The sequence below is a fragment of the Centropristis striata genome, chromosome 22, assembly GCF_030273125.1.
Source record: "Centropristis striata isolate RG_2023a ecotype Rhode Island chromosome 22, C.striata_1.0, whole genome shotgun sequence".
Lineage (NCBI taxonomy): Eukaryota > Metazoa > Chordata > Actinopteri > Perciformes > Serranidae > Centropristis > Centropristis striata.
The window spans coordinates 1,011,175-1,038,348 of record NC_081538.1 but is presented as its reverse complement, the minus strand read 5'-3'; the positions used below and the strand labels follow the sequence as shown (position 1 = coordinate 1,038,348).

General features: G+C 36.9%; 1 protein-coding gene across 1 annotated transcript; it reads left to right on the top strand.

The window, feature by feature from the left end:
* The first annotated feature begins 666 nt into the window (after positions 1–666).
* On the top strand, positions 667–25,739 carry epyc (epiphycan). Its single transcript, XM_059325469.1, has 7 exons — positions 667–829; positions 4,699–4,902; positions 17,258–17,414; positions 21,372–21,530; positions 21,625–21,827; positions 23,281–23,376; positions 25,454–25,739. The coding sequence occupies exons 2-7, from the start codon at positions 4,711–4,713 to the stop codon at positions 25,622–25,624; spliced, it is 978 nt and encodes a 325-aa protein (XP_059181452.1). The 5' UTR covers positions 667–829; positions 4,699–4,710; the 3' UTR covers positions 25,625–25,739.
* The last annotated feature ends 1,435 nt before the right edge of the window (positions 25,740–27,174 follow it).

Below are 27,174 nucleotides of genomic sequence, written 5' to 3'. Positions count from 1 at the left end.
TCGTCACGAGGGCCGCAATTGGCCCGCGGGCCGCCAGTTTGAGACCCCTGGTCTATATGAAGCATGTATCTGAATGCAAAAGAACCACTTCCCTTTCTAGCCTCACCTCATTTCAGCTCATTCTGCATGTTATAGCATCCTGCAGCTGAACTCAGACTATAGTTGAGGCAGAACATTTAGGTGCAAAGAGAAAGCAGCTTCGACCAGAAGGAGGGCAGAGGCCTTCCTCCAAGCGGGGACTTCCTCTCAGCACCATGCTAACAGGGGCTCCTTACAGAGGTCCCATTGTGTACAAGGGCCCCGTGGATCCCCCCCATACATGAAAGCAACACATGCCAGAGTTTCACCTCAGGAAAAGGCGGACAAATATTTCAGTCTGATTGAGCCACACTCTTAGAAAAATAAAGGATACTCTTGTAAAGGGATAAAAAAAAGGTATTTTGCCAATGGGGGGCCTTTGCTTTCTCTTTCTTTCTGTGTCTGGTGTCTGTGTGTGTGTGTGTGTGTGTGTGTGTGTGCATGTGCATGAGCGTGCACGCTGTGGGGTGGGTGCACTCCGACTGACCAAAAGCAATCTGCTCTGGTCCAATCAGTCTCAGTGCCTACCTTCACACATAAGCGGCAGGGCACTCAGGTCTGCCAGAGCGCACAGACCTACACATACACACACACACTTGTCACATTCACACACACCTTTCACACACTTTTCACACACGCACCCTCCCCTCTTCAAGGCACCCTGCGCGACCTCTCACCATTGGCCAAGTCCCGGAGCCCTCAGCATCTCCATCACGGCTGAAGGGACCATTCGGGAAAGCAGGAGACAGAGGTAAGCGTTCTTGGTGCTATCTTCATGCTGCTCTATGGCTCAAAGGCTCTCTGGTGCAGGCAGAGTGGCTCCTCTGGTGCAGGCAGAGTGGCTCTCTGGTGCAGGCAGAGTGGCTCCTCTGGTGCAGGCAGAGTGGCTCCTCTGGCCCCTGCAGAAAACACTCTTATTTAGGGTTTGCATATAGGAGCCGCTTGGCTAATTGGCTGGTGGTGCAGCTGCTTTATTCCCACTCAGAGGTTTGTTCTGGTGACTGAAATGTGGAATGTATTTGTTGTCCTTTGGCAGCTTTAAAGGTTCTGATATGTTGGCTGGTAGTTTTGTAAAGCTTCATTATAGACGTGATTCACGTGCAACAGGTGCTTTTTGGATTAATGACAGCTTTGTTGATTTATTTTGAAGTTTTAAAAGCTTTTTTTCATGCAATATCTAATCAAGCAATCATGCATGAATTCTGCTGCAGGAGATTTAAGTTTAAGAGTGTCAATTTTTTTTTGGTGGAGGGTTGCAAAAAAGAAAAAACACCCTCAATTTTCAGAAAGTGAGAAAATAATCTAATTTGTCCTTTTATGTTGTTGTTTTATAAATTCTGAATTATGTGCATTTTTTTGTTGACTTAATTATTTGTCACCTGCTGGATTGAGGGATTAGTTTGAATGTTTTTTTCAGATATAAATCTATCAGTTTGTTGTGCAACCTGCAGCAAAGAGACGTCTGTCAACTTGGCTCAAAGGTAGAGAAGGTAGAATCAGTGGATATCAGGAATGCCCAACGCGGAGCCAAGCATAACACGGAGGTAGTCCGGAGGCGACACACATACACAGTTTCCACACACTGTACACTGTGATGGCCTGTATAAGCACACCTCTGTCTCTAGCATAGTCCCTCTTTCACTGTAGCCATGCTGGATCTCAGAGCCTCATGACAGAAGGTCTATTTCAGGAGGGATGCTGACCAGTCAGCAGGGTGCACTCAGTTCATGTTGGACATTTCCAGGAGACAATGATGGGATTGATTTGCATATTCAGACTCTGATATCTACAAAGATTTGATTCATTCACTTAAATAACCTTGTCAAGGTGTGTTTTTTTGTTTTATATCTGTCCTCGTCCCAAAAATAGCAGCAGAGGTTTCTCAGTTTTCTCCCTCTGAAAGATAGGTGTGTTAAGACAGAGTGCATCTGTGAGAGGATGTGTCTGTCCAAGTGTGTGTGTGTGTGTGTGTGTGTGTGTGTGAATGCTGCTGAATGAAGCTTTTCCTTGCAGCTGTAACTCACTGCCATCCTGTCCACAAACCTCGGTGGAATTTGGAGTTTGAGTGCTGAGACAGGCAGCGAGCGGGCCTCATAAAGGCCCTCTGTCAAGGGCCAGGGGTCGAGTTAGCTTAGAGACCTCTCTCTCTCTCTCTCTCTCTCTCTCTCTCTCTCTCTCTCTCTCTCTCTCTCTCTCCCCCACTCAGTCCTTTCCTCACTCTCTCCATCTAACCCTGAGGGCCAACATCTTGTCCACGTCTCTCTCTCTCTCACTCTTTTCTTCTCTTCTTCTTCCCTCGCTCTCCGTTTCTCTGCCCCGGCCTGGAGGACTCTCTTTAAACTCTTCTTCTTCTTCTTGGATTTCACACCATCTATCCTCCATGCTGACATGTAGCTACACCTGCTATTAGTGTGCTGTGAACCTCCCTCACTGACAGATGATTAATTCCTTCGTCTAGTTTCATTAGTGCTATCAAAATCAGCGGTAATTAACTTGTGCTAATGACCAAAAATTACACAAATTGACCAAAAAAGACACAAAATGACAAAAAAAATTAACAAAATGACAAAAAATTAACAAAATGGCCCAAAAAAGAAACTAAATGACCAAAAAGACACAAACTGACTAAAAGAAGAGACAAATGACAAAAAAGACACAAAAAAGACACAAAATGACCCCAAAAAGACACAAAATGACACAAAAAAGACACAAAATGACCCAAAAAAGACACAAAATGACAAAAAAAAAAACACAAAATGACCCAAAAAAAAAGACATTAATTGACTAAAAAGACTAAAAAGCATGAACACTTTAACACAGTGGAGACAGAGCTGACTCTGCTGACATGTAGCTACACCTGCCATTAGTGTGCTATGAACTTCCCTCACTGACGGATGATTAATTCCTTCGCCTAGTTTCATTAGTGCCATCAAATTCAGCGGTAATTAACTTGTGCTAATCTTATTAGCTCTTCCCACACACATTTACCAACCTTGCCAAAATTAGCAGGTCTGTTTCTGCTGAGGAAATGAACAAGATTATGAACAGCGGCTATCTGGGTCAGAGCAGCGTATGCTAGATCTGCACACACTGAAAATCATACATGCTAATTTTAGATTCAAGTAGCAAAGACCCTCTTGTCTGCGCCCTCATTTTCAAGTTTGTTGCCAAGAATTTTGCTGCATGTTTCTGCCAAATGGATTTTGGTTTGATTGGGAAAATAATTGAAGCCAGAAAACACAGAATTCAAATGTGGTTTTAACAGCATTTTACTGGAAAAGAAGCAAAAATCCCTTCTCCTATAAATACATTTAAACCCCCAAGAAATACTAGAAGCTGCAGTAGATTTCTGAGAGGTATTATATTGGTGAAAAGGTTCCCATGGTTCCTTATCAGATCAACTCTGACTTCTGACCTTTGACACGCCACAGGCGAGCCCCGATTTGAGCCAAGATGGCTGCCCTCTGAAACAGTGAGCCTCTGGCTGCAGCGGCCTCATATTTCGGTCCCTCCAGCTGTCTGCACCTCAGTAATGAAATCACTGACCTTAGTGATGTGACACAATGTCAAGCCTGGTGCCATATGCTGGTTATGCAGCCAATATCATGAAGACATGCCTTGTTGGAGTGCATGTACTGTATAGTCTAGACGGATTTCAGAATAAAGGCCTTCTATAAGAAGTGAGGAGCATTTATGGGTACAAGTCAGGAACCGGCCTACCTTACATATCTCAAGGGTGCCGAGTCCCAAAAAAAATGGTTCCCAAGCGAAATTGTGAGTTTTTGACCTTCTAATTTGTATATCAAATGGCCACCAAATTGCCCATCTTGCTCAGTCATTGGACCATTTCCCCTTAGTTTTTTTGTAAGTAGGCAATCAAAGATGAGGAAATTAAGTTTCTGGATCTATAGTCTAGAGTCAGAGCAAGGATATAGTGGAGGCTCAGTGTCTTTTTTATGCATATATATACACATATATATATATATATATATATACATATATATATATATATATATATATATATATAAATATGTATATGCAAAATACCAACTGGAACATTTAAAAGTGATATTGATTGAATATTTATGTCGGCCTTAAAAAAATGACATAAATAATGCTTAATTTCACCTTAAAAGTTGGTATTTTGCATATATATATATATATATACATAAAAAAACTTAATTTCCTCATCTTTGATTGCCTACTTACAAAAAAACTTGGGGAAAATGGTCCAATGACCAACGGCCGCCATTTTGATATGCAAATGAGAAGGTCAAAAACTAAAAATTTCGCTTGGGAACCATTTTTTTTGGATTCAGCACCCTTGAAATAAGTAAAGTAGGCCAGTTCCCGACCCATAAATGCTCCTCACTTTCACTTTTTGGACGATTCCGTCTAGACTAGTACGTGGAACCATGTTTTAATTCATAGCTTGTCTTCAATTCTAACACTTTTGTACTGTATTTTTCCAGTTGCATGTGAAAAATGACGATAAAAAACAAACTGAACAAGTAAAAACTTATCTTATAGGCCTTTAGCTTCCATTAAATGCCCTGTTCTGCAGCTGTAGTCCTTTGAATGGACGTTTCCCCTCTGACTGTCCGTCTCTCTGTCCGTTAGGTGGACGACAGGATGAGGATGCTCGTGCGGCTCGTGTTGGGACTCTTCGTCCTCAAAGCGGTGGTGGCAGGCCCCAGATTTTCCCGACAAGTGGACTTGGACTCGTACGACAGCGCCAACTATGATGTGGATCTAGACAATTTAAATTCGGAGAACCAGGATATCTATGACTATGAAGATGGGCTGACGATTGATGATCCTCAGGTAAGAAACTGTGTCGGTCAGGAGAAAATGTTGCTTCAAACAACTTCAAAACACCTTCAAATGTACAGCTCCAACTGTCATTATGGAAATGCATATTATTATTATTATTATTACATTTATCTTAAAGCTTTACCTCCTGCCTTTGTAGCTGCAAATATTAATCGATTAGTTGTGAACTATTAAATCAACTTTTTTTGATAATTGAGTAATATTTTAAGGGAAAAAAGTCAAAATGTTTCCAGCTTCTTAGATGTAAATATTTTCTGGTTTCTTTACTCCTCAGTACAGTTCAATTCAATTATTTTACTCCTCTAAGACAGTAAAACTGAATATCTTCCACAATTTTACTGACCAAACAACGAATCAATTAATCGAGGAAAATAATTGAAAGATTAATCAAAAATTAAAATAATTGTTAGTTGTATTGGGTCACCTTTTAATGGCAGTAATGCATCATTTTTTTCTTTTTTTTGGCGCTTTGACAGTCTGTTTTATGCTGTTCACTGCATTTTGTGTTGCTGAAGAACTTAGAAGGAGATTTAAAGCAGGTGTTGCCTATGCCAACCATGTGAAGTTGAGTAAGAAAGACTTCTAAATGATATCACATGAACATGTTATAACATAATAGCATGCAGACTGCTACTATTCACAGAAGCGCTGCTCTCCTGGTGTTCTTCCAGTTACTCAGATCCCAGCCATGGTGCTTTAGTCCTGGTGAACTGGCTGAACCGAGGTCACCAGGATTACGGAGCAGACAGGGATCCTGCTGATACCAAATGCAGCCATTTGGAAAATAGACAAACTGCTCGCCAGCTCTGTGCGCTATTACGGCCAAAATATTTCACTTTAATGCCTCGGCCAGCCCACACGCCTTAGAGTCTCTCCAAAGGCTGATCTTCTGCACCTGGAGTATTTTTAATATATGTGGAATCAAACAATATCCATGCCCCAATGATGGATATGTTTTTGAGGAAGCAGTTATCCAACATTTAGATTTATTTGTTATTTTTTCTCCATCTTATCAGTCAATATTCTATCTGTAACAGATGAAGAGGAAAAATATGGGAATGACGTAGGAGCATTATCTGCATGTCCTCAAATAAAGTTCATGTAATAACATATACTTGCTTATATAGAAAAAGATCAGGATTGGGGTTAAAATATCTACTTCCATATGTAACTACGGGGCACCATCTAGAAGATGACACAGTGATGCACCAACATGACGTATTTAGGTACGAAAGTTAAAATAACAGCATTTATTTTTTACTTTCAAATGTCTCAAAGTCTAGGCTTGGTTTGACACAAAACTTTTTCTGTCTTTATATTATCTTTTATTCCTCAGTCATGTCATAAAAATGATTGCCACTAGAGGTCGCCAACTAAAGGTCCTTATTGATTACAATCAAGACCCCAGAAAGAACGCCAGGCTTTTAAGCCAAGTCCCCAAACAGGGGACTTAGAATATTTTGAGTCCATCATGTGGTGCCTTGGGGCCCAAAAAGGCTTTTTCCCATAGACTTACATCTTATCAGTCAATATTCTATCTGTAACAGATGAAGAGCATTATCTGCATGTCCTCAAATAACATATCTGCATGGAAAGTTCATGCAATAACATATACTTGGTTATATAGAAGAAGATCAGGATTGGGTTTAAAATATCTACTTCCATATGTAACTACGGGGCACCATCTAGAAGACGACACAGTGATGCACAACATGACGTATTTAGGTACGAAAGTTAAAATAACAGCATTTATTTTTTACTTTCAAATGTCTCTTTAGGCTCAAAGTCTAGACTTTTTCTGTCTTTATAACGCATCTCCTTTCCTCAGTCACGTCATAAAAATTATTGCCACTAGAGGTCGCCAACTAAAGGTCCTTATTGATTACAATCAAGACCCCAGAAAGAACGCCAGGCTTTTAAGCCAAGTCCCCAAACAAGGGAATTTTTTGAGTCCATCATGTGGTGCCTTGGGGCCCAAAAAGGCTTTTTCCCATTGACTTCCATTGGGAATGAGACATTAGTAAATTGGCGGATATATTTTTTTCTGTCCTAACCCCTGCAAAATGACTCGTTTTACTATTGTAAGTTGATTCATTTGGTCTAATAACATTTAGAAAAAGTGTAAAACCAGTTGTAGCCAGTCTGGTTTGAACTTTCATAGGAATGAACAGGGCCCCGCCTCCAATGCTGTATCCAGTTCTACGTCCATGGTTGCAATAAGCAGTTCCTCCGAGCTCACAATTGTGTGGATCATCTACGAATTAGAGTGCATTACTTTAATTACACTGTAAGACTTTGCTGTAAATTTACAGTCAGTAACTTCCTGTATTATGGTTGTACAGTATATTGCTGTGAAACCAATGCATTGTGGGAGTTATCATGATTGCTCAGGCATTTTACGGCAATTTACGGTTTTCAGCTGAGCATGTCAGGAAAATAAAGCCGTTATTTTCTAAAAGAAGAAAAGTTTTATTTTATTTCATTTTTGTCTGGGCTGAAATAATCACAATGTGTTGTTTTTCCAGTAATCGTAATATAGAGTTTTCATGGATTAGTTGTAACATAATTTAGAGTTAAACATTTAAATGTCATGGAACTGGCGAAACTGCTGCCAGTAATTTACTGTAATATTACAGTAAAAAGTTTTACAGTGTAGGTATCATGATGAGACTCAACCGAAGGGACTGCTGGGTCCTGTGGGACGTTTCTCATTCTGTTCAAATCCTGTTCAGCATAACATCTTTCAGAAGAAGAGTGGAGAACAGAGGCAGATAGGTTTACTGACTGCGTGATGGATTCCAGAAGTCCTTTAAATCAGCTCAAGTTGAGTGTGATGTGGCACTCTGCGATGGCAAGCTTTAGCCAAATTTCATGTTCCCGTTTATACCCTTTTTGTAACACGGAAATTAGGCCAAGGCAATGTCAAGATGTCGGATTTTCAACAGGCTTCTTGTGAGCCAGCGCTATAACTTAAACCTGATGTGGACTGACTGTGTGCACCAACACACTGCTGCTACACTGTAAAAAAGGTTTGTAGAAATAACAGTAAAACACTGTCAAATACATCAGAAATAGGGCATAAAATGAAAAATTGTATATCACCGTATTAGACACTTTTAATTACCGTAAATCAAAGAATGGCACAAAACTTTTACTTTTTTCTGTCATAAACTGGAAGAAACACACAGTTTTGCTGTAAAATATAAAATTTTCATGCAAAAATGTATGGAGAAATACCATGATGTGTGAATGAATGACACAATTACCCTAAAAATAACAGGATTGAAGATTAAATTACAGTTTTTGCTGATATTTACATTTAAATTCAGAATAGAAAATCCACTCACTGTAATTTTTACGGTGAAGTTCTGGCAACCACAGCTGCCGGTATTTTTCCGTAAATTAAACAGATTGTTTTTTACAGTGTATCTAAGACCAGTCACACAACCCAGTGCAGATTTAGCAGATATGACAAGATGCAGTAGAACTAAAGACGTAAAAACGCTGCTTTATTTTCATCCAGCGTTGCATAAATGCATTTAATTTAAGACGATTGAACTCCAACTGTGCAAAGTCTCACAGCTGAGTGTTGCACATGACAGTGTTGAGTGTGGGAAAGTTGTAATGTGTTGCAGGGGAATGGCTTTGATAATCTTTGTTTAACAAGCCTGGATATGACACAGCACATTGCGGCAGATTTTGTGGGATTCTGTGGGAGCAGGAAGAGCAGAACCAGAACTCTTTCCCATCGTGTTGTTGCAGTAAATAAATACAAAGTTTTGACTCATAATTGCAGACTTGTCGGTTGAGAAATTGCATATTGCATTATATCTGTCAAGTTGTTTTGATTTGCACAGTTAAAGGTGAGAGGGCAGCTCCTCCGACAGACTGGTTGCTTAAGAAGAGTGAGGATTAAATGGGTTTTATTCACACACACACACACACATCAGATGACAGAGGAGAAATGAAGCGATGATGAGCTCCATGCCTCTGGAATGCTGACTCTTTACTTTCCACATCCAACTCTCTCTCTCTCTCTCTCTCTCTCTCTGTTGGTATTCCTCTTCTTTCTCCTCAGGGCTTGTCTCTTTTGAAAGAAGCAAAGGCTCGTCCACCATGTTATCCAAGCAAATCGTCTTCAGTCTGCTGCTTTCTAAAGTCTCTGCAAATGCTTTAATCACCAACTTCAGATTCATTTAGGCGTCTTCCTAGCTTCACCAAAACATCAAATGGGTCTTTTATCATCTTGAACCAGAGTTTAAAACCTCAGACATTAAACTCTATAGAGTTTATATTTCTGAAGCTGCTGTTTTTGTAGTTATTTCGCTGCTTATTTGCTCCATTTGGAAACAAACTAAATAAATACAATGTGCATTTTCACCCTTCAAATCCAATAACTAGAATCACAATCCTTGTCTCTTTAAAGTCTGTTTTTATTAAACCTCCTTACTCAAATTTACAGGGAATTAAGTATCTGCATTGATACCAATGAGAGATAGATGAGATAATCAATACCACTCAGCTAGTTAGCTTAGCTTAGCTTAGCTTAGCTTAGCTTAGGATAAAGACTGAATACAAGCTAGCCATGCTCTGTCTCATTAGTGTTAAAACAAGATGTTGTGGTTAAACCATTATCTTTGGGCAATGACCAATATTTCTTGAATCTGGTGTTTCTAGAAGATATCTGATCAATAGATATTCAGGCCAAGACTAAACTACATTTTGGCTAATGCATTCCACTTTTTTAGCTCCTCTTACTGACTGATTACCTGCGTTCAACTCAAACATAACTGGTCAATACTAATGAAACCAGGTCGCTCCTGCTGATTTTGCTTAAACAGACTCTGGGATGTAATGATACATCGATCTGGATCAATTTATTGATTCAGCAATCAACAATCAAATCTCAATCGATTTGAAGGGAAAATGTTGATTTAAAACATCTTCAAAACATGCTTTTATTTTGAAATATTTTTAATGCAAAGAATAAATGCAAATATATTTTCTTTTTATTTGTAAATGTGTGGAAAAGCTCACTAATAAAATTGTCAAATCATATTTTTAGTTGCTTTTGGCCGTTGATATGACATTAACTGCCTTAAATGGGCGCATTATCATATCTATTAAAGGTACTTAAATTGAATAAAATTGAAATTGTATCTTGGCTTTTTGATACCAGCAAATTTTGTAGTTGTCCAAAGAATCAGTAATAGGAAACTTGTGATGTAGGTGTTCCTCTGTTCCATTTACGGTAAAATACTGGCAGTTGTGGTTGCCAGAACTTCACTGTAAAAAATACAGTTAGTGGGTTTTCTACTGTAAATTTAAATGTAAATATCAGGGGAAATTTTTTTATTTAGACTGAATAATCCTGTTTTTTTCGGGGTAATTGTGTCTTTGTGACATTATGGTATTTCTCCATCATTTTTACTTATATTTTTTAAAATAATTTTACAGTTTAAGTTTGGTACTATTCCTTGATTCACGGCAATTAAGTAACTACTACGGTGATATCCAATTTTTAATTTTACGCCCTATTTCTGATTAAATTTGACAGTGTTTTGCTGTAATTTCTACAAACATTTTGCACACTTACTGTTATCAAACTTCTCAGAAAGAAAAATTAACCACATGGTTGAACCAAGAACCATCAGATGGTGACGGCTTGGTTCTCTTTCTTCATGTTCATCTGCAACGTTTACTAACAAAAGAGCCACTGTTAGCAAAAAAAGGAGAAAAAATGTTGGAATGGAGCCGCTAACCTTATTTTGAGCCTTACAATGAAGATAAAGCAACCTACTCAGTCTAAATTAGCCTACCAACATTACTAATAGGCTATTATGAGCATTTATTAATATGATTTTGTAAGAAATATCTCAGGAGATTTGAAATCGTAAGCTCCTCTAGCTAGAAAAACTCAAAACTAGCCTGGAAGTTGACTAAATTTAGAGGTTAAGGCGCCTCGCTGTAGACTTTCACAAGTTTCGAAATCTCTGGTGGACATTTTAATTGACTTTTTAAATGCCATTTAATATTAGCTGCGCATTTTTACACTATAATTGAATTCCAATGGGCTGACGCCAACGATGAAAAAAAATTTAAAGAAAACAGTAATTCATTTCATATAATTATGTTCTCACAGCTACAGGGACTCACTGTAGACGGTCTGAAGACCCTCATGTGGCCCCGGAGCCTCAGGTTGAACACCACTGCCCTGTACACTACAGCAGCAACATAATATTTGGCGTCAGCTTGATGCTCACATTCAGTGGTGGGAAGTAACTAAGTACATTTACTCAAGTACTGTACTTAAGTACAATTTTGAGGTATTTGTACTTTACTTGAGTATTTCCATTTTATGTAACTTTATACTTCTACTTCACTACATTTAGAGGCAAATATTGTACTTTTTACTCCACTACATTTAGCTGACAGCTTTAGTTACTTTTCAGACTCAACATGGAAAAAATACCATATATTTAATATGATTACACATTTATAAAACATAACAGTGTGTTAAGTAATTAACATTAGTCCCATCTGGACAACAGTAAAACGCTACTTATATAAATGCATCAATATAAATAATCTAATTATATATTTAGAATATATAAAACAATCTGAGTGGGTCCATTCTGCATAACGAGTACTTTTACTTTTGATACTTTAAGTACATTTTGGTGCTGATACTTTTGTACTTTTACTTCAGTATGTTTTGAATGCAGGACTTTTACTTGTAGTGGAGTAAATTCACAGTGTTTAATTAGTACTTTTACTTAAGTAAGGGATCTGAATACTTCTTCCACCACTGCTCACATTCAGCGTCTCTCCCTGTGCATTCTGTATTCCCATGCTGTTTCCAGAGCTTTTTTTTTTCTTGGTTGCCAGCCTTTCGCCTCTTCTTTCCCCTCGGGTGTAGATGTTTGCTTTGGGGAAAGGGGGAAATGAATGAAGGGGAGAGCTGCAGCGAGCAAACTCTGTGCAAGACTTTTCAAAGGCCGACCTTGTTGTATCCCAAACTGTGTCTCTGCCAAGCTTTAAAATGTGCCTGGACATCTCTTCACTGCTGCATTTAAAGCCTCTGCATGACTCGTACTTTAGTCATATTTCTTGTAACCCATCCACTTAAGGGGCTGTGCTATGTTTGACTTGATTTATTGTACTGATACACATTAATTTTTGATCCCTGGTAGCCTGCTGACATGTGATTACTGTGGCTGAAAGTAGCTGAAAAGACTCAAATATGGATTCTTGCAGCTACCATGTGTGTCTTGGTTCCACAAGGACCATTCCCTGTTTGGAGGGTTGAGTCAGTCTGTTGTCAGGTATTACCTGGTGCTGCGCTGTGTGGGGGTTCAGCGCCCTCGTCTGGAGGACGAGAGAACTGCAGGTTTGATAGAACATCAAAGAGAAACTGCAACGGCTGTAAATGCAATTATAATATAAGATGATCTACTGAAGCTTTTAATGAAGGAAGCGTATCAGTCATTGAGCTTAGCTGGTTTGACGGAGCTGTCTTTTAAATTATTTCCCAACATAAATGCTGCTAAACCTTTGTTTTTAAAGTAATCTGATATTTTGAAAGGAGTTAGAAGGTTTATTAACATGTTGGTGTGTGCTTTAATCCCTCTCTAGTTTGTCTTCTCCTTAAATTAAGCAGTTAAATTAATTAACAAGATGAGCATTTAGCAAAATGCTCAAAAAGTTTTAAATGAATGCTATATATAACATTTTGTGTCAGGAGTTGAAAACTCAACTCAACTTTATTTGTAAAGCACTTTAAAACAACCACAGCTGCAACAAAGTGCTGTACATAAACAAACAGAACAAGAGACAATAAAATAAATAAAACTAAATAGGTTCATGTTTTTTTTTTAAAACAAACAAACTTTTTTTCTGTCCTCCATGAAAAAAATATTATAATCCATATAATATTAAAAAATTATACATATACACTACTGGTCAAAAGTTTTAGAACACACCAACTTTTCCAGAATTTAATTGAAAATGATGCAGTTTAATGTCTCAGGGTACTCTGAAATTAATGCACATTTGCAACATTTAAAATTCTTTATTGAGCATGATAGTGTTTTGAAAGTAAAAAAAAGATTCAAAATCACATTTTATGTTGGACTAAAGGACTAAAAAAAGACACAAAATGACCAAAAAAAGACACAAAATGACAAAAAAAAGACACAAAATGACTTACAAAGACATGAAAAGAATTGAAAAATGGACAAAATAGCCCAAGACTCCATAGAGTTAAGTTGTTAACCCATTTCTTGTTCCCTGAAAAAGGCCTACTTGTATAATTCTGAAATGTACATTATTTTTCAGTTTTGGTTAAGCTTACCTTTTTTTATTTACCTCTGGCAGTTCACCACTTACCTTTGGACCCTTTCAAGCTGTTCATTTGACTTGAACTGCTTGAATATCAATAAAAAACTGGAAAAATTGGGGTGTTCTAAAACTTTTGACCGGTAGTGTATGTATAAACGTATTTTGAAACATATATTTCACATACAAATATACAATTGGAGAACACTAATGCTTGGTGGTAAGGGAATAGTTCATCCCAATAATCACTTCTACTACAAAAATGTCTATTTTCTAATACTGACATCTGCTGCCATCTAGTGGTGGAGATGAGAATCTTCTTTTGGATTGTTTTGATCTTTGATTCAGTCTCATAGTAGTTGAACTGTGTCACATCAATTATTTCTGGATACTCAGGGTTCTTGTTTGATTTATTTTATTTTATTTTACCTTTTGACTGTTTTGACGGTTGAAATTGTGCGAAAGGAACTGACTTAGAACCCGTAGAACCAAATTCTACACTGTATTTGTCTGATGATGATCACAGGTTCATATTATTACTTATATTTTACTGAACACCTAAAAGCTCATAGCCTGTATATTCCTACCTATAATACATGTAGACAGAATGGATGAAAGTGTTATGATGGATCAAAACTTTTGCTCCGGTTGAACTGGATTATTATCGATAGACACTGGTGCAGTATTTTTTATTTTTTTTTATTAAAGTATTTATTTAATTTTTAATTTTTCAACATATAGTACAGACACTTACAAACAACCGAGACAGACACCAAAAACAGACAGGAAGAAAAAAATAAAAAATAAATAAATAAATAAAATAAATAAAAAATAATAATAAAAAAAAACAAATAAAAAAAATAAATAATTAATTAATTAAATTAAAATTAAAAACTGGTGAAGTATTGTATAAATAGAGCCTCAAACGTTCCTTTTAATAATGATACTGTTGAAATGATTGTAATGTGCAAATAATTTACACTTCATCTCAATTTAAAACCATTAAAGGCTCTATCTGTTGGCATCTTAGCCTCCATGTTTATTTTATATTCTAAAAGGAGTTAAAAGGTGACAGACTATTGAAAGGACCACCAGCTTTCTGATTATTGTCTTGAAAACTGTCTTGGATTAAATGATTATACACTGTAATAAATTGTTCTGTAGTCATTTCATTTTACTTAATATATTTGATAAAAATGTATTAAATTTAAATGCGTCCTTGGTTTTGAGTAAGTAACTTTAATATAAAAATGTTTGAGATAGAATCTACTTATTTCACTTTATTCACCACTTTAAATCTCATAAATCTGTGCATTTTTTCTCTCTCGTAGATTTGCCACTTTAACCTCGTCAACCATTTTTTTTAAATTTTTTGGTCACAAATTTGAGATTTTTTTTCCCACAAATTTGTAACATTTTTACCGTTAATATGAGATTTTTTTTTCTCATAAATTAAAAAATATTAAATATTCACTGTAATAATAATAATAATATTGCGTGCAATCTGTGCAATCTGTTGCCTCAATTTTATTAAGTAGCTATTGTTTATCTTTTTTTACAGGCTGTATCATCTTCTCACCATAATGGTTCATTACACAGCTTTATCACTATTATTATATTGCCTTTCAACTTTCCGTCTTAGAGTTTACCACATAACATTGAAACATTCATGACTTTAAATCTTAAATTTTGAAATAGAGCAAAATGTCACAGCCTGTATTCCCCCTGTGTATTCTAATATCTGTATAATGTCTGTTTCTGTAAAAAGTAATCATCAGAACCATCAAAAACAGAACAACCACCAGGAGATTTATTTCATGTACAAACTAAGAAAAACAAATTAGAGTCCATAGTTTCAGTTGTTTCATGACTGCATCTTGTACTGCACTGTAAAAAAAAAAAAAAAGATAAACAATAGCTACTCAATAAAATTGAGGCAACAGATTGCACGCAATATTATTAATTAAATCTAACTACGTTACAAGTTGAGTTAATAACTTAACAGGAAGTGCCTGTCAATTAAAAACGGATTAATTATATTATGTTGGATTCAAAATTCTCTTGATTTAGAATTAAATACACATAAAGATTATATTTAATGTGATCAAAATGAGTAGATTCTATCTCAAACATTTTATGTTAAAGTTACTTAAACAACTCCCTCAAAATCAAGGACGCATTTATATTTAATACATTTGATCAAATATATTAAGTCAAATGAAATTACTACAGAATAATTTATTACGGTGAATATTTAATATTTTTTTATTTATGAGAAAAAAATCTCATATTAACGGTAAAAAAGTTACAAATTTGTGGGGGAAAAAATCTCAAATTTGTGACCAAAAAATCTAAAAAAAAATGGTTGACGAGATTAAAGTGGCAAATCTACGAGAGAAAAAAAATGCTCAGATTTATGAGATTTAAAGTGGTGAATAAAGTGAAATAAGTAGATTCTATCTCAAACATTTTTATATTAAAGTTACTCAAAATCAAGGACACATTTAAATTTAATACATTTGATCAAATATATTAAGTAAAATGAAAGCACTATTTTCTCACAGTGACAACAAAGAACCACATAAGGCCATGATCACACTTTTTTTTTTCTTATAAAAAGTTTATTTTACATTTTGTTTTATGTACACAATTATGCCATAACATTGTACAATTTTACAGTGTAAACAAAACACTCAGGGCTCTGATCTTGGTCACACCTGGCAGTGAATGTTTGATTTGGAGCAAATCACCTCAGTCAGCCTTTTTCACAACACATTGTGACTTTTTGTAGGAAAAACACAGCTGCAGCCATCACACAGGTGTCCAGCAATTTGGTGTTCTTGTTGTTGTTGTTGTTGTTGTTGTTTTGGGGCTAATGATGTCACTATTAAATTTACACCTGTTTTTCCCCCCCTACAGTGGTTTGTCAAAATGTCTGCAGTGAAAAAGGGCTTAGTTTTGAAAATCTGTCAACTTGAAAACTAGAATTTAATAAAAATCAAATGCAATTTCTTTTTCTTTTTTTTAAACATTTGTTTATTGATTTTTCAGTGACATAACATAATCAAGAGATGACATTACGAGAGTCAAAACAGTGTCAAGTGTAACAAGTAAAAAAATAATAATAATAATAATAAAAATAATACATAAAATAAAATAAAATGAAATCAGATAAGGAATAACTAATAGTAAGAAGAATTACCAAAAATAAATAAATAAATAAATAAATAAATAAATAAATGGTAACAATTTACAATAACCGACTAAGTAATGTTTATAGATGGTTTATAGACCAATTATTAATCATTTACAAAGTGCTATACATATTTAATCGTTAAATGTATTCAACCAATTTCTTAAAGGTATATGAATAATTTCAAAATCATTAACATATTTAATATGGTGTTAAAAATGTTATAAGGAAGGCAACTAAAACTATTAATTATAATTTAACTGTTTGTTAATGGTAAAGTAACTATAAACTTACATTAATATACCATATATTGCCATTTATAAATGATTTGGTTAGTTAAACATTAATAAATAATGTATTTAACCATTCTAAATGGTTTATATGTGGTTTATAAATGATGATTAAACATTAATAAACTATCTGTTTACCATTTATAAATGATGGTTATTGTAAAGTGTTACCAAATGAATAAATAATGAAATAAATAAAAATGGAAGCGAACAACAAATACACAGAACAAAACAAAAACACAAATAGGTCACCCACTGCTAAGAAGACTTAAATAAAACTCAATAAAATCAAATGTCTAGCCAATAAGGAAACAAAAGCTACAAAGTCTGCTTTACTCTTAGGAAGCTGCAAAGTAGGAGGTACAAATGCAATTTCTTAAAAAATAAAAAAAAGTGTTTCAGAATTATTCATTTTGCCAGGCTCACACATTGAAAATAATAGCCGAGTCGCTGATGCGGGTGTTGAGTATCACTTTTCTGATGCTCGGACTACATTTTTGACTCACTGCCGCTGTCTTTCCCTCAGATAGAGATTGGAACACTGGCTCCACCTGACTACACCTACGTTGCCTCGGTGGAAGAAGAAGAAGAGGAGGAGGAGGAAGAGTTGCCCCTAACGCCCCAGCTCGTCCCTCAGGGTTCAGGGGGATCTGGGGTCCTCATGGGCCCAAACACACAGAAAGGTCTGAAAAACCACACACCCATAAACCAACCTGATCTCACAGGAATCCGTGAAATAGCCACGGATTTGCTTAACTCAAAATCCGTGGAATAGCCACGGAATCACTCAAATTTCCGTGAAACTGACACGGATTTCGCTACAATGCAAGTTAATGCCAGTCATATCCCGTGGCTATTCCAACATGCAAAGTGATTATGTACATTCACTGAGTGAATATTTAGAAAATAAAACATATATTTCTCGCTAGAAATGTGATCAAAACCCATTTTTATGCAGAAACTAAGTCAAAATATTGATTTTTTCACAAAAAATTAGAGAACTGTCCGCCATGTTTTTTGTTCTGACCGCCGGGACCTTGAAAGTCACGTGACTTGGAACAAACCAATAGGAACAAATATTAACTTGCATTGTAGCGAAATCCGTGTCAGTTTCACGGAAATTTGAGTGAATCCGTGGCTATTCCACGGACTTCTGTGAGACCAGGTTCCCATAAACATAGTCACCAAGGTTTAGTGGGTCTCAGAGAGGACCTGGCTCCTCCTGGGAGTCTCCGATGGAGTTTAAAAGCAGCAGCATCCAGAATGACCAAAACAAAGCGCTCTAATCTCTCAACGCATCGTCTTCAACAATCTCCTCCATGTGCATGTCTTCCATTTAACTAGTTGTTAATGGTTAAATGTGTCATTTTTAATCACTGTGTCCATTTGTCACCTAATCATCATTGTTGGCGCCAAACCTGATCATTTCATCTGTCTGTTTATTAATACCTAATCTTGTCTCTAACAAGAGGTGGAGCTGCGTCTGACGCCCATTGACATCCTTCATGTGTCCGGGGATTTTGGGGGCTCCGTTGGGTCTGGGGCCTCGGGAGCTTCTGGGGCTTCTGGGTCCGGAGGCTCAGGAGACCTGCTGGTCTCCGGTGGCTCCGGGGGTTCTGGTGATATTACCCTGATCTCTGATACCTTGGAGGAGCTCCCCAGCTCTGGGGTATCTGGAGAATTCTTGGCTTCTGGGGATATTTTGATATCTGGATCCGGGGATATTTCCGGAGCCTCTGGGGACCAGGGCTCTGGGATTTCCATTGAAATCCCCCTGGGCTCTGGAGAGTCCGGTGACCAGTCTGGTTCAGGGTTCTCTGGAGATCTCTTGATCTCAGGGGCCTCCGGAAGCTCTGGGGCTTCTGGGGAGTCCGGTGAGTCCGGTGACTCAGGGATAACATTGTTATCTGGAGGTTAGTACAGCTGCCGGTTATTAAGGCGATTTGAGAATTAACTTGTCTTATTCTGTGTGATTTTTGTTGATTTACTGTCTTCAATTCCATTTAACTGCTTTCATTTTTAAATGTAGTTAAATGTTGATGTTGTGTTATTGTATTTGTGCTACTCATAATCATTGTTCTGCTAACCTCTTGTCTCAAATGTGAGTGTGACTGGTTAATCGGTTGATTGATTGTCCATCTCACCCCTCCACTTTCCTAATCTTGTGTCCCCTAACCCCAACCCTTGGCTCTAACAAGAGGAGGAGCTGCCTCTCATTCCCGAGACTATCCCTAGCGAGGCATCGGGTGCTTCAGGGGAGTTCTCGGGAGCTTCAGGAGCCTCAGGGGCCTCTGGGGATCTTGGAGCTTCTGGAGACTTAGAGTTCTCTGGATCCTCTGGGGCTTCTGGTATCTCTGGTTCTGGAGACACAGAGGTCACTGAGGTAACTCTGGTCCCTGACATTGATAAAGGTCAGTATCTAATCCAGTGTGAGACATGTTAAAGTCTATATCTCACACTCCAAAAAGCAAAAATGGAATACTTTCGATGAACAAAATGCAAATGCCAATGTTGAGCCAATGAATCTTGTTATGATCTAACCTTTGTTTAAGACCAGCAACTATTAAAAGGTACCCTTTGGAGGTTTTGACATCTAGTAGTGCTCTAGAACATTGTTTGTACCGGGGGTGTCCAGCTTGTTTGTGCCTACACACATGCTTGCATGCAGTATATATTTGTTTGTTTATATTTGCTTGTTTCACGCTGTGGCGGTGATTGGTGGTGGTACCACTGTGAGAAGAGCACCATGCACCAAGAAACTAAACACCAGCCTCTTTCACACACAGTTCTGCACAAATTACCGGGATAACTTCACCACAAGTGAATTTCACTATTTGCAAAAACATTAAATTCAGGAACATTTCCACCTTTCATCTTTTCACACATGCTATGTCAATGGCGGAATAGATGGGGCAAGGCACGGTTCACCAGATGGTGGTAAAGCCATAAAAGACTGGATGTTATGTACAGGACTATAGATGTCTATTGGTATTTCCAGGAAAATGGTGGACAAGGAGCTGTTAAATGCTGTGCAAATGTTCTTGTAATGTATTTAATATTCAACGAATTTGCAAGAGAAGCATTGGTTTATAGTAAAGTTGCAGATACAGATACATCTGAGGAAATTAATTTGTCAAGGAACATACAGTTTGATGAGAAGCATCAAATGTAAACATAACTTTAAAGAGTTTCTTTTTAGTACAAAGGTGGAGCTGATTTTGCTGGACAAGATTTTCAGGCAAATGTAAACATTTAGAACAGTGCAATATTTATTGTGGAAAGTGGCTCCATCCACAGCTCTTCAGAAAATGAATAGTGACAGTAATTGAGCAATGGTTTTACTACTCAAATAAATGTGTTTATTTCATGTGGTTATTTACCCTCATAGCCTTCCCTAAAAAGCCGTTTCTGTTGGTGCCTAACAAGCATATTGTTTGTGATCACTCAGCCGATCACCTTCCATATTATTAACCCCAAAAGGCCATTTTCATTTAACTTCCATCACCAGTTAAATGCCATGAACACTTGGTTAACACTGCTAATATACTGTGTGTAACTTATCACTGCGGCAAACAGTGGGCTGCTGATTGCCAGACACGTCCATGCTGATCTAACCTGTTTCTTTAACACCTAATCTTGTCTCTAACAAGAGGAGGGGCTGCTTCCGGCCACACCAGAAACCCCTAAGGAGGGTACTGGCGTTGTAGAAGGGTCAGTCTCTGGTGATCCTGACGAGCCCGATGAGCCTGAGCCTGACAGGACAGGTCAGTATTTAACAACACCGGTGTTAAATTTAGAGAAGAGGTGATAAAAATGTCCACAACTCCTGATTTGATTGACTTTGCGCTTTGGATTACTACACTGCTAAAAAAAAGAAAAGTTGGGTGAACTCAAAATTTCAAGGCAACAAACTTCGATAAAATTTTAAGTTGGACAATTAAACTAAATATTTTAAGTTTTGTTTTTGAGTTTGCTCAACTCTGAATTTCTCTGGCACGATTGCAACGCCACTATGAAATGTCAGCTAATGTTTTGACCACAATTTTGAGTTAGCATTGATACGCTAATGGCTACTCTTGTAGCTAACAAGCAGCGCCGCTAGCATCAGTTAGCCGCTAGCATCAGTTAGCCGCTAGCATCAGTTAGCCGCTAGCATCAGTTAGCCGCTAGCTTTCGCTAATGACCGAATTTCCCAACAAAGAAATAAGAGTTATCAGAACTATTGTCCCTTGTTGTGAACCCCAACTTAAAGATATAAGTAACAACAACTCACCAACTTGTTTTTGAGCAGACAACTGGCTTCCTTTGTTGTGCTAAATTACATTATTGCCCTAAATGTCAATAATTTATATTTCCAAGTTTTACCAAAAGTTGGCTTTTTTGCAATGTAGCGGCGTTACAATCGTGCCGGAGAAATTCAGAGTTGAGCAAACTCAAAAACAAAACTTAAAATATTTAGTTTAATTGTCCAACTTAAAATTTTCTCGAAGTTTGTTGCCTTTAAATTTTGAGTTCACCCAACTTTTCTTTTTTTGCAGTGTAGACACTGATTTCATTAACTGCCAACTGCCATCTTTAATATGTTCTACCTCTTACTTTTTCTATTTTATTCCCTCTTTCTCCTCTTCCATGTGCTGCAGGTATGCCCACCTGTCTGCTGTGCACGTGCCTCGGTGGTTCGGTCTACTGTGATGACTTGAAGCTGGATCATGTTCCACCTCTTCCCAAAGACACCACTCACTTCTATGCTCGCTACAACAGAATCACCAAGATCAACAAGGGCGACTTCGCCCACATGAGTATGTATGATTGAGAATGTCTAAATATCAGACCGGAGACATTCAGAAACCAAATACAAAGTTGATGTTTGGGTGTTTTGTCACATCCGTCCAGACAAGCTGAAGAGGATCGACTTAACCGCCAACGAGATAACGTCCGTGGATGAGAAGGCGTTTATTGGTCTGCCTGTACTGGAGGAGCTGGTGATTCGAGAAAATCATATCTCACAGCTGCCTGCCCTCCCGGAGACCATGTCCCTGATCGATGCCAGCCATAACAACCTGGGCAGCAAGGGTCTTCACAGAGAGGCGTTCAAGGTACGCACACCTTCCATACTTACCATTACTGTCACACACACACTGCAAGAAAAGAAAAGTTGGGTGAACTCAAAATTTCAAGGCAACAAACTTTCAACAAAGTTTTGTTTTTGAGTTTGCTCAACTCTGAATTTCTCTGGCACGATTGTAGCGCTGCTATGAAATGTCAGCTAATGTTGTGACCACAATTTTGAGTTAGCATTGATACGCTAATGGCTACTCTTGTAGCTGTAACAAGCAGCGCCGCTAGCATCAGTTAGCCGCTAGCATCAGTTAGCCGCTAGCTTTCGCTAATGACCAAATTTCCCAACAAAGAAATAAGAGTTATCAGAACTATTGTCCCTTGTTGTGAACCCCAACTTAAAGATATAAGTAACAACAACTCACCAACTTGTTTTTGAGCAGACAACTGGCTTCCTTTGTTGTGCTAACTTACATTATTGCCCTAAATGTCAGAAATTTATATTTCCAAGTTTTACCAAATTAAATCACTGTTTTAGGCCAAAAAATACAAGTTGGCTTTTTTGCAGTGCATGCACCAAATCAATAAAGGCAGATATATCAGTTGATATTAGCTTGTTGTTGTGTTTTAATAAGTAGTCCACGGTCTTGGTCACAATATAGAAAATATATATACAAATAAATAAATATATAAAACCTTTTTTCCTAGTGGCCGTAGTAATTATGAAGAGAGAAAAGGAGAAATTCAACCATCTTCTGAGTATCACAAATCTAGACCATCAAAAGAAAAATCATTCTGAATGTAGCATTTTCTGATTAAGAAATGTAGGACATGTCATTATTTAGGCTTAAGGAGCAAACATGCATTCACAGTTAGCTACACATGGCTTCTTGTCTGTTTACAGTCAGCTCTGTGCATTGTAAACAACCCACAACAGTTTTGCAAAACTTGCAGAATGGTGACGAGTTATTTAAAGGCTGATGCTGTCATGGGGGCGTTTAATGTTCTCCAGAGTAGAACTTAGCCAAAGACAAAGATCCCTTCATGCACAATTATGCTACAGACTATATTTGTTGGGTGAACTACAAGAATTTTAAATTGCTAGCAATGAAAAACTTGAGTTGTGTTTCAGTAAACTTAACTTATTTTGTAGCAGATTTTATTCGTCAAGCTTGGAAGAGAAGGCGATTGACATGAAAGCTGGGGGCTTTGTGCGCATGACATGAAAATTTAAAAAAAAAATCAACCAATCAATAAATCACAGTATGCACATAAAAAACAGAATTATCTGTGAAGTATTAATTTTCATCAGCCAATTAAAAAGCTTAGTGAGAATATTGTCTTTCGGAATAAGAGCAAAAAAATATATTTTGTGCATGTTCAAATGGTCAATGGTATATTTGAAAAACTACTATAAAATGTGTGATGGATCCCTTACAGTTTCTAAAGGCCTGAGCCAATAACAACTTCTATCTTTTGTCTTTGTATCAGGATATGACGAGCCTGCTGTACCTGTACCTCACAGACAACCACATCGATTACGTCCCTGTGCCTCTTCCAGACAGCCTGCGATCTCTACACCTACAGGTACACCTGCTGGCCTCACCACTCCATTATAACTCTCTTTATACTTTTAATTTTATATAAAAACAAATAAACTGAAAAGGCAATCTAGAAATAAATGATTGCAGGTGCTGTTCACCCACTCAGGTGTGTCCTCTGCTCATGATGAAGTGGGTGGAGCTATGATAAATTACATGATGACATCATCAAACTTCATGAACCAATAAGCATGAGGAAGGTGTTGCCCAAGTAATCTAATTAGGCAAATTAATTTAAAACACCTGTGTGGGAGGAGCAGGGCGTGTGCTTGTCACTGAACAGCTCATGAAAAAAAATAAAATAAAATAAAATAAATAAATATATAGTGCCCTAATAAAAAGAAAAATGTTAAACCTGGAGTGGCCTAACTTGACACTGGTGGTATCCAACACTAGTGAATTTGAATCCCTTCAGTATAATTCATTGAATGTGTTTAGGGTTTTTTTTTCTCAGCAAATTAAAACAAACTGACCCTGATTAAGCTGAAAATGTGTTGGTCTAAAATACGGTTGTTCATTATCAACACAGACGTTTTCTTTCTCCATGAACCTTGAAAGTAGTTGAAGCTGTGCTGGACCTAACCTACTTAAATAAAAAATAACTTAATTTAGACCTTCGAAGGACCAACCCTGAAATTTTTACCAGTTGCATAATAAATGTGATATTTAGCCCAATTACTGGACCTGGTTTTAACTAATCCAGATATTTTAGGAACCAGCTCCAAAATGGAGCTTTTTTAAAAGTTTGGCTGTATGCAGATGACATAATTAATATTTTGGAAGTCCAACCTCGGGTCCTATAATAAGTCTATGATAAACTGTGCAGCCACAAAAATGTCCCCATTGAAACCCATTAAAACCACCAAAGTGATCCCACAGCATAAAATCATTCATTCTATTATATCAGGTTTTGACATATCTTAGACTGAAATAAACAATCCTCCGAGCATTAAGTACACAGAATACAATTAAATCTTGTTTTCTTGTTTTTTCTTCTTTTTTTTTAATAAAAAGAAAACAAGGTGACATTATGTAACAAATTGGAATTTTAGGGGGTTCAAATTCTGAAAATGAATGAATAACTACACTGTAAAAAATGTTTGTAGAAATTACAGCAAAACACTCAAATTTCATCAGAAATAGGGCGTAAAATTAAAAATTGGATATCACCGTAGTAGTCACTTAATTACTGTGAATCAAGGAATAGTACCAAATTTAAACTGTAAAATTATTTTAAAAAATATAAGTATAATTATGGAGAAATACCATAATGTCACAAAGACACAATTACCCCCAAAAAAACAGGGTTATAAATCTTAAATAAAAAAAATTCCCCTGATATTTACATTTAAATTTACAGTAGAAAACCCACTAACTGTATTTTTTACAGTGAAGTTCTGGCAACCACAGCTGCCAGTATTTTACCGTAAATGAAATAGATTTTTTTTTACAGTGTAGTTATGACCAGAACTGATGAAAAACTTAACTCAGAAAGTGAAACGTAATTAAATTTATGACAGTTTTTGAAACTGACAGTTTTGGTTCTAGGGTAAAAAAAATCCCCCCTACATGTTTCTATTCTAATCTATAAAGATGAATTTTCATTATTATAATTTGATTCATCAAAGCAAATCTATGCATGATATCTCATTATGTATCCCCCTAGCATTAAGCACACAGAATAAAATTAAATCTTGTTTTCTCTTCTTATTTTTTAATAAAAAGAAAACAAAGGTGACATTATGTAACAAATTGGAATTTTTAGGGGGTTCAAATTCTGAAAATGAATGAATAACTAGTTATGACCAGAACTGATGAAAAACTTAACTCAGAAAGTGAGACATAATTAAATTTATGACAGTTTTGGTTCTAGGGTAACAGAGAGAGTATTTACGAGGAAAAAAATCCCCCTTTTATGTTTCTATTCTAATCTATAAAGATACATTTAAATCTTTACTATAATTTGATTCATCAAAGCAAATCTATGCATGAAGATATCTCATTATCCAATCTATGCATGAAGATATCTCATTATCTCACTATCTCACTATCTTTTTCTGCAGCGTAACAATATTCAAATGATGCACGAGGACACGTTCTGCAACCTGAAAGATTTCAACTACATCAGGAACGCGCTGGAGGACATCCGTCTGGACGGGAACCCCATCAACCTCAGCAGGACCCCGCAGGCCTACGTGTGCCTGCCCCGTATACCCATCGGGGATCTCGTTTAACCACACAGACACATAATACCTACACTCTTGCACACTGACTCCCGAGAAAACAACCACATGCACACATCTTTGTACATATTGACACACAAAGCCACACACGCAGACATGCACACCATTAATCCATTAATTACGATTACAAACTGCCATACATGCTGCTGACAGATACTATAGATCAGTAAAACTCTGTGTGGAAGTTTGTTTCATAAACATCCACAAACACAAATTATGAGTCAGATTCTGGTGGTCAAGCACATACACTCTGCTCTCCTTCTTCCTGTTGCTCAGTTTTTATGCCAGGTTTAACACAACAACATGCACAAACACCCTGAAATTGTCACTCTCTCATTCCCTTGCCTACAAAAATGCATGCACACACACTTACAAGCACACACACATACACACAAGAACTTTCTCAAAAGCCAAACAGTTCCGCAACTTGATTAAAAGCAAACAAATCGGTGGCATTCGGAGAAATCAGTTTATTAAAAACCCTCACATGGCATGTATGTGTCTGTTTAGTGTCTGTTCACGACTGGCAGAGAAACAACCAGTAATATTGTTTAAATATGTTTGTTTTGTAAAAATAAAAAATAATAATATTAATATTAATGACAACTCTAACACTTTTGGAAATGTATACTAGCATAAACTTATTGAAGCTGGAGCTTAATGAAAGGTAAATTTGAGTATCTAATGCAATAAAAGACGCATTTAAACACAATCATTTGTTGTAAAGTCTGTACTGTAATATAAAAAAATATATATTCTGAGAAAAAAAAGATTTTTTACATGAACTGCAATATTTGGTATATTACATTTCAAAAAGTGATGTTTTAACCGTGCACAATAGCAAAGACTCGAATGTCGAGAGTCGATCAAATAAAGACTTTTGTTTGAGTTTGGGAGGGGGGGGGGTTGTTGATTTTGATTGTGGATGGGGTTAAGAATAATGCTAATAGCTTGCCATTGTGTGCTCTGTATGGAATAACCACAAGTGAATAAAGTTGTTTTGAAGACCTCTCCGAACCAGGAGTGGCTCAACGTTTTCATTGACAACTTATCAGTGAAGTCTGGTGTGCATTAGGGATGTCACGATACCAGAAATGTTGTAGTCTATACCAATATCACTGAATTTCCATGATTCTCATTACCCAATTCAAACAAAAACAGAACAATAAATCAAATTTTGTCATTTCTGACTGTCAGAGACCCTAAAAATCTAAAAAAAAAACAACAACAACTGGATGTCAATGAACTCTGATGATTGTCCACAATTCATAGAACTCTAGTTACATTAGTAACCTCTCATTCTATTTAATTAGAGTTCATTGTCCTCCAGGTATTTCTTACTGCCTGTCGTGCTCAGAAGAATTCATAGAACTCATCCAGAACCAGGAGGTGCTCCCCTTTATTCTCACTGTGGAGCAGAGAGAAAGGTGCAGTGACGATTCAGCAGAATGCTAACTTGTTGCTCTCACTACCAATATTTCTTGTTACAATGAGGCTGAAAAAACCTGCATGCTGCAGCACATGGAGGTTGCATCATCTGG

What these genes read in the sequence shown, in the direction of transcription:
- epyc (XM_059325469.1), top strand. Translation starts at nt 4,711, where the DNA reads ATGAGGATGCTCGTGCGGCTCGTGTTGGGACTCTTCGTCCTCAAAGCG. An exon ending in TGACGATTGATGATCCTCAG is followed by an intron (nt 4,903 to 17,257) that starts GTAAGAAACTGT and finishes TCTTTCCCTCAG; the next exon opens with ATAGAGATTGGAACACTGGC. An exon ending in GGGCGACTTCGCCCACATGA is followed by an intron (nt 21,531 to 21,624) that starts GTATGTATGATT and finishes ACATCCGTCCAG; the next exon opens with ACAAGCTGAAGAGGATCGAC.